The following is an 8,113-nucleotide window of genomic DNA, read 5'->3' on the forward strand; positions in this document are numbered from 1 at the left end:
CCTGTCTCCGGATGAAACATAATATGAAGACAGTGCACTGGGGGCAGTGTATGAATTAATTTTAAATTGTCACTGGCCAGGATGGTAACATGAGTCAAAATGTTGCTCGCCCACGTCATATTTCACTGGCCCTGCAAAACATCAACATGAAGATGGACATCGGTCAGAATTGGTGTGATGTTTGGTAATAGAGGATGGTAAGTTGTTGTCACCCCTGAAAAATCAAACAAACACAAAAACTAAGATTACCTTCTTTATTCCTTACATATATGTTGGAGGAAACACTGCCCTGGACTTTTAATGCTTTACTTGACTTCTTCATATTCATAAACATTAAACGAAGAACAAATTATCTGAGATTTTCAGCTAGTTTGTCAGGATAGCTATGACAATCTGTTGGCATTTGGTCAGCGGGCCAATAGCTAAACTGTGATTGTTTGTGTGTGGGGGGGGGATCATGGTCAGTGACTGATAATTGTGTATTTCTGCCCTAAGGTACATGTCATTGCTCATGACATCGGTTTGATTCCAGTCTTGATCGTTGAAAGACCCCCATCAAAGGTTGAGATACTGCCGAGTGTGGTTTTAAACAACCAAACTTGATGCCTCTTACAGGATATTTATGGAACTATACAACAGTAATAAATACCACAGTCTAACTCGACTGCATCACTTCTGATGAATGCACAGGAAATGGAATGTGGTCAATGAAATCTGGACTTTGCATGCAATAAGATGAGATATGATCATGTTATGTTGCAGTGGTTCCTGCAGAGCATTGCCTTATATGCAGAAATATAGATTATGATATGTAAATTAAATGGAAATTGGCAGAACAAACATTTTCTCTCAGTCCTACCTTTATAATCTTTATAACCTTTAATATAATCTTTAATCAGTGTTTATAACCACCCTAAATGACTGAAATTTCTTTTGATATGATGATTGGGAAAAATGCCTCTAAAACTATTTATGTAGCAGGAAAAAAATATTCAGTTAATTAGAATTTTTTATTTAGACACAAGGATATTTTCATAAAGTTATAAATAATAAGTAAATAATAAATTGATAACTGTCCATCAGTGACTCCCTAACAGCTAAATGCTGTCATGACTGTTACCATGGCAACAGAACCAGATTGTGAAACATGTTTTTTACAAACACACATTTGTGTTTCTCGGGATAACAGTAAATGATTCAGTAAAAATGTCTGGCATTTTCACAACAGTAACATGTTTTCAGAAAGCGCTCAGGCAGTTAAAAAATACATTCTCTCTATTGCACACAAAACATCACATTATCCTCTCAATGTATAAGTCATGATTGGATAGGTCATGTGACCTTCTAGCACCAGCATCGGTTTGGGATTGTTAGTGCTCTAAGCATTCCCCTTGTAAATGGTGTTTAGTACATTATAAATGTACTCACAATTATTACCAATTTATCAGTTAGGACTTGTACACTATTTAGAAAAGGCTCTGTGTGTGTGTGTGTGTGTGTGTGTGTGTGTGTGTTCTGTATACTATTGAGAAAAGGGGAGTGTATGTGTGTCTGCGCACGTGCCTTTGCTTGTGCGAGTGCACACACATGCATGCGTGCACACTTCATTTTCAGTTTCAATGGTTTAACAAAATTTCAGGACAAAATGGGGGGTTTACGCACCCCCTACTACCCTATCTACACCATACTGAAAACGTTCATACTCGAACAAATCCAAATGCCAATTTCTTTATGATCACCTCCTGGTGAAACACATGGAGGATATCAGAGTAAGTAAACAGTCGCTGAAAATACTGTTTTTGTTAATATTCAAGGCTGTCATCTTGCAGCAATTTAAGCTAATAGTAACCATGTCATCACAAATCCCAAAGCATATATCAAATATCTGTGTTTTATGCAGATTTTCATTTGTTGAGCAATCAGTGTCAGTGAACAGGGAAGAGAGAATTTTAGCCACTGTCTGATTGATTAGATCTGTGCAGTTGTCTCATGTTTGATAGGACGATCATTGGTCACTCAAAAGCTGAAACAACCTTCCACTAGGGTTGGTTAGACTCAGTATAGCAGTGTAACAAATAAGCCTAATGAACCTAGGTTGTGACAGACTGGATCAATATTAAATACTGTATAAACAAGTATGAAACACAAGACAGGAAATATTAAACATGGTGAAAAACAACATCAACAAATCGCATACATACATCTCACTTTTGGAATGTATCAGACAATTGCCATTACAGGGATTGGGATAGGGAACTTCGATAGTAGGCCATTTTCAGGATTATTAGCCATTTTCTGAATTTGGAATGGGCCACTGCTCTTGTATGAATAGTAAACTTCAAAATTACTGGACCATTTGATATTCTAATGTGCAAAAGTGCCTAATCCCTGGCCATTATGACTAGTGCTGGTCATAAGTGAAGCTCAGTGATCAATAGCGGTGACGTGGTATGCTCTTATCACCATATGGTACATATTGCCATAAAAAGTCTTTCATTCATTCTGTTTCAGTTGGGTATGTGAGGTGCTTGAAGAAAGTATAAGAACTTACACCGAAACATCATTGTTAAAGTAAACCAGTTGATCATTCATAAAGTTGTGCCATCCAGCAACTTCTAGAATGCCACTCAGACCATATAACATCTCTCTCTCTATATATAATATATATATATAGTTGCTGAATGGCACAACTTTATGGATAATCAACTGGTTTATATACATATACATATATAGATGTATATATGGTCATAATGCAGAAAACTGACAACTAAACCTTACACAAATGGATTTTGACAAAATGATTAAATTTCTACACCTTGTAGAAAGGTCTAAAAAGTTTCTGCCTCTGCAACTTTTGGATTGCATTACAGTATACCAAACTGAAATCAAAATACCACAGTTGTACTAATACTGTTGTACACTATTACACTTCTAGTAATCAGTCAGTAATCGATTGTAATCATAACCCAACTACAAAACACATGTAGGTAATAAAGGACTACAATAAGAACACTGTACAAACAAAACACTCACTGACTAATACCATGATCAAGAAGATAGAGGATACTTCCTGTGGAGATACATATGTGAGTTTGTCATTCATAATGCATAAAACAAGTCCAGAAACAGCATTAGTTGTTTTTGTTGTGATGTAACAAGCAACAAAAAGAAACATACTTTCGAAAGGTTAAAAGGTCACATGCAACACAAAAATGAAACTTAATTAAAACACACTCATCACTTATTCATGATCTATAAAATGCATTTCTGAAAAAAAACAACAAACAAACAGAATTTTAAGTGTATAATTGCAAATCGAAAGTGCAATTTTTATGCTTGGGTTTACCTTCCTCGAAACAAAGCAGCAGTGATACCAAACCCAGTCAAAGACAGTGGGTGTGCACTCAGTGTAATGAAGCCTTTTCATTGGCCACTGCTTCATTTGCCAATACACTTAGCCAACTCTTTGTTTATGGCTCAATAGGTTTTAATTTCAACCTGCATGTGGTCAGTGATTGAAGTTGTGCATTGCATATTGTATCAATAAACCAGACGCTGACTTTTCTCTGCGTCAGAGGCTGATTATCACATATTCAACATATTGTGTTCTTTTCTTTTTTTTCATGGAATGAGTAGATTATTTACTTGTTTGTGTACACATCCAAGATTAGACTACCGCTCATGACCTCATACCTGGGGAATGCATACTGTTTCAAGCTCCGCGAACCTTTTCACATATGTTAAGACCGTAGCGCAGCAGAGCACTGGGGTAAAATTAGTGAATCGTTTGAACTCTGATTTCGTGGGCTTTCTTCATCGCATTTTTTTTTTCAAATTTATAGGTTGAATTGACATTTTTAATGAATTGTTTTGGTCGGTGCATACCAAAAGGTATCAAAATCTGCAAAGTTGTGTTTTACATTGCATGTGACCTTTAATTCAAACATTCATTCTTTTGTGAAGATTGATTGCTCTCCTGGTCTGATTGATAATCGCTGTTGTAAGTGAGATTGATCAGTTGACCGATTATTTGATCAGGATGAGAGAGTCAACTTATCAATTTAATCCTGTATCCTAAATTCATAATTTCTTTGTAATAAATTACATAGTAGCTTCCCTGAGGGAATGATAGTATTATTGAAAGAAATGCTTTATATATAGTTTCAGAGAAGCATGATCACTTGTGTGATATAGTGCCTTTAACAGCGAAAAACTCTCATTCTGATAAATTTTCTGATCTGTCTTGCTTTAGCTGGAAATATCCAGCTCACCAGAACGGTTAAAAGCAGAGCTCCGAATGCCATAACTGTAAGTAGTTTTGTAAACCTGTCTGCAGAGACATCAAAGTTTGACATTGAACATCTGTACAATTCTGAATAACGAAAACAATACAGATTGATGTCCGATCCTCTCAGGTAGGAGGAAATCTCCCCAAAACCACTCTGGCCTATAATGAGCGTTTCACATGATGCTAACACAATTTGATCCAAGATAACTTTGGCAAATCCTGCACATATTTCTTCTTTAACCTTGGTTGATCTTTCAATATGGACAAGTGGACCTGGCACATCAACCGTTAACCCTGGAAAATATTTTACTGCATCAGCACGAACTTGCTCTGAATCAGATGTGACAAATATCTTAAAGTTTTCATTATTAAAATGATGGTGATGATGATGGTTGCCATGGTGATGATGGTGGTTGCCATGGTGATGATAGTGGTCACTGTGACTGTGTTCTAGGCCCCACTGTTCAATTCCCGAGTGAAAGCCTCTAAAGAAATCCCACACTAATCTTACATCATCATAAAAACCTCTTACTTCTGAATCATTTAAGTTTGATGGATTTCTTCCAAGTCTAATCTGAGCACATTTCAGAGAACATCCAAGAGGAAGCTTCATGTTAAACTCTTGCAATTTCTCCTCCAGTTCAGGAGAAAGGCGAAATAGTGTTTTATAAACCAGACTGAAAGCTTCATGATCCTCCATTCCAATCATCCACTTCAAATTATCAGAATATAAAACATTTTCTCTCAAATAGGGCACAATGTCTAAATTAAAAGCAAAATAAGTCACTCTGTGGGGAAAAGAATTTTCTAGTTTCATCAACTTTGTATTTTTCATAAAAACAGCATCACTCATTCCCATAAAGAAAGAAGTACTGTCATTTCCCAACTTTGACACATCTATCCGCCAATCGATCAAGTTTGGCAATAAATAGTTTGAGATGTCACATGGCACAGTCATATGAATTCCGAACTTCCTGTTGGTAGCATTAGCCAGGAGATATGCAGCTACTACTCCTTTGAGTCGGTCCGCCCATCCCCCACAGTAGAATGTCCCATCACACGTATATATGATGTACATATCACTGTGAACATGTGCATGTGTATCAGACACAGCAGAGACCTGGTCGTCAATTGCACGTTGATTGCTCTTCTGGGGTAGGAGGACCCTGTTCAGTCCATAGTAGATGATCAGGCATATGAAGGTCCAGGTTCCCAGGACAACAAGAAATGACTTGTACATTACATCAAGTCTGAAAATAGAAGTGACATATGAGAGATTCAAATGTGTTTCTTCTGAAATTTGTGTTTAGATGTTTAGAGGTCCTCTTCAGAAATGTAGAGTATTAATGAAAAGGGTGAATGAGTGAATTTAGTTTTCGTGCTGCTTTTAGCAATATTCCAGCAATATCACGGAGGGGTGCACCAGAAATGGGCTTCACAAATTGTACCAATGTGGGGAAACGAACCCAGGTCTTTGCCATGAGGTGCGAACACTTTAACCACTAGGCTACCCCAATGCCTCTCAATGAGAAGAATACCTGTAATACCATCTTAATGTCTGATGAAAATCATTCCAACAGAAACAGATTGCCAAACATAGAGTCGATGTAATTCAGAAGTTTCTTTCCCTCCATGTAATGAGCTGGATAAAAAGTTATGAAGTTTTTGAGCCTCCAGGCTTGTGTCCATATTAGGTCTGAACCTTTGGTATGATGAGTGAATATAACCACATAGAACTTAACCAGTGTAGTTGTTTGAGTACTGGGGTCATGTGACTGTTTACTGAGTGAGTGAATGAGAGAAAAGAGAAAGAGAGAGATAGAGAGCACTATTAACAATATTTCAGCAATATCACAGTATCATGACTGGGGCTGCCAGAAAAAGGGACAAAAGTCTTCTTCCTGACAAACAAACGCTTTAACCACTTGGCAGCAGCAGTGTGGATATTAACGTTTCCTCCAACAAACGAATTTTTTCAAAGAATTTACAGTTAAGGAAAATACTGAAGAGCTCTTTGGTTTACTGAAACTCTAAATTTGACAAATGAATGTCATCTTCCTTGTTGATGTAAACAAATGAAAAAAACCTCAAAGCTGTCCCAATCCCCTCACTTCGTTTAGTAGCATGACTTATGACCATTATAAGCTTACAATACAGGGACGTCAGCCAACCAGGGGTGCAAGAGGGCATGTATTATTCTGTGTGTATGTGTTTATTAGTTTTCCTGAAAAATCAGTTATCAGTTGGGCGGAAAGAGTTCCTTTCTGTTCCTCCACATTTTGTGTCAGTCCGCCAACACAAGCAGAAGTAACAAGCAATGTTTTCACGTTACTCGTTTATAGCACAGTATTACTACGTGGCATGGAAATCCAGGAGATGAATTCTTTTTCATACAAATGAACAAATATAAGGAGTCATTTCAAAAAAAGGTCAAGCAAACTGTTAACTTTTTCTTGATTATGTGAATGCTTTTTTGTGAAAAGTGTTAAGAATAAACATTCTTACAGGTAAGACATTCAGTCATATATGAACATTCTTTCTTGTCTGCATGGCACGCCATGGCAGGGACAATAAAACGCGTAATGTCTATGCAGTACAGTGACATCGCAGCAGTATTTAAATGAATCTAGTTGTCACAGCCCGTGTACGAATTATGCAACACACAAAAGAAAGATATATAGCAGACTATTTCAATAGTCCTCTTCATTACGTTGGCAACATTCCATTAGAGTCATGTCTGGAGCAGACGATGGTCCGCTTGACAAGTTGCGAGCTTTATTTAAACAGTTCTGATCACATTTAAGACAGTTCTGGACCTAAAGTGCATTACATTCTCAGGTAGAATTTTTGTGCGTTGACTGAAAATTAGGCCACAACTTCTGTCACAGCTGGATATTTCAAACCTTTTGTTTCACGGTTGTGACGGAAGATGGTGTTTACAGATGGCACTGATATCTCACTGTACGCAAAAAATGGGTAAAAAAAATTACAGGAAAAAGAAATGCCCCGAAAGCATGGTTCCTTCGAAAACATGGTACGACACGGTACTATTATTTGGGATGGGAGGAACTCTTACCAGTGGTGCATACCAAGGCGTTTAATTACTTTGAGCATTTTGAAAAATGCCTTTAAATGATGTGCGCATCACCTCTTTTCATACAGAATATTTCCACCTTCCCTGGAGTAATATTCCAACACTGAAACAGGTTCATTGATTGTTTTTTTTCACACCTGTTCTAGTTTATTGAATCTCTCTATATTTTTTAAGGTGTGTGTGTGTGTGTGTGTGTGTGTGTGTGTGTGTGTGTGTGTGTGTGTGTGTGTGTGTGTGTGTGTGTGTGTGTGTGTGTGTGTGTGTGTGTGTGTGTGTGTGTTTTAGGGGGATGCATATCAACTTGCAATTTGAGCTTTTGATTGGGGTGGGGATACTCCTACCGTCACGAGACCATATACATTTGTTAATTAGCCCTTAATTAGTGTTACATGGTCTCCGGTGTCACTAAAAGCAACGCATCGAATCATACGAATAGTTAGCTTTGCTACATACCATGGGCTCAAGGCAAAATTTCAAAAAGTCACACCATTGTTGATTCACGTGAATGCAGAATGATTGGTGGTACACTGTCCCTCATTGTATCTTGGAAACGGAAGAGAAACACATGTCAAGGTACTGCGATGGAGTTCCAAAGAGTACGAGCACTGCACGGAGCTTATAAAATCGGGAGCATCGTTAATGTTTTGGGATCGGATTCGGTTAATTGCGTCCGAAAGGGAGCGCTTAGTTGAAAAAGCGTAATATGTCAATTTTTCAGAAACAGATTCTGT

General features: G+C 37.6%; 2 protein-coding genes across 2 annotated transcripts in view; one reads left to right on the forward strand and one right to left on the reverse strand.

Annotated features, from left to right (window-relative positions):
• LOC137273432 (UPF0184 protein-like) overlaps positions 1–8,113 on the forward strand; it is a 44,624-nt gene that overhangs the window by 5,302 nt on the left and 31,209 nt on the right. The gene's annotated exons all lie outside the window — the stretch shown is intronic.
• LOC137273430 (uncharacterized) lies at positions 3,616–7,903 on the reverse strand. The gene is made up of 2 exons (XM_067806116.1): positions 7,836–7,903; positions 3,616–5,538 (listed from the first exon to the last, which is right to left on the reverse strand). Exon 2 carries the CDS (start codon positions 5,526–5,528, stop codon positions 4,200–4,202), a length of 1,329 nt encoding a protein of 442 aa, XP_067662217.1. The 5' UTR covers positions 5,529–5,538; positions 7,836–7,903; the 3' UTR covers positions 3,616–4,199.

The sequence above is a fragment of the Haliotis asinina genome, chromosome 2 (assembly GCF_037392515.1).
Source record: "Haliotis asinina isolate JCU_RB_2024 chromosome 2, JCU_Hal_asi_v2, whole genome shotgun sequence".
NCBI lineage: Eukaryota > Metazoa > Mollusca > Gastropoda > Lepetellida > Haliotidae > Haliotis > Haliotis asinina.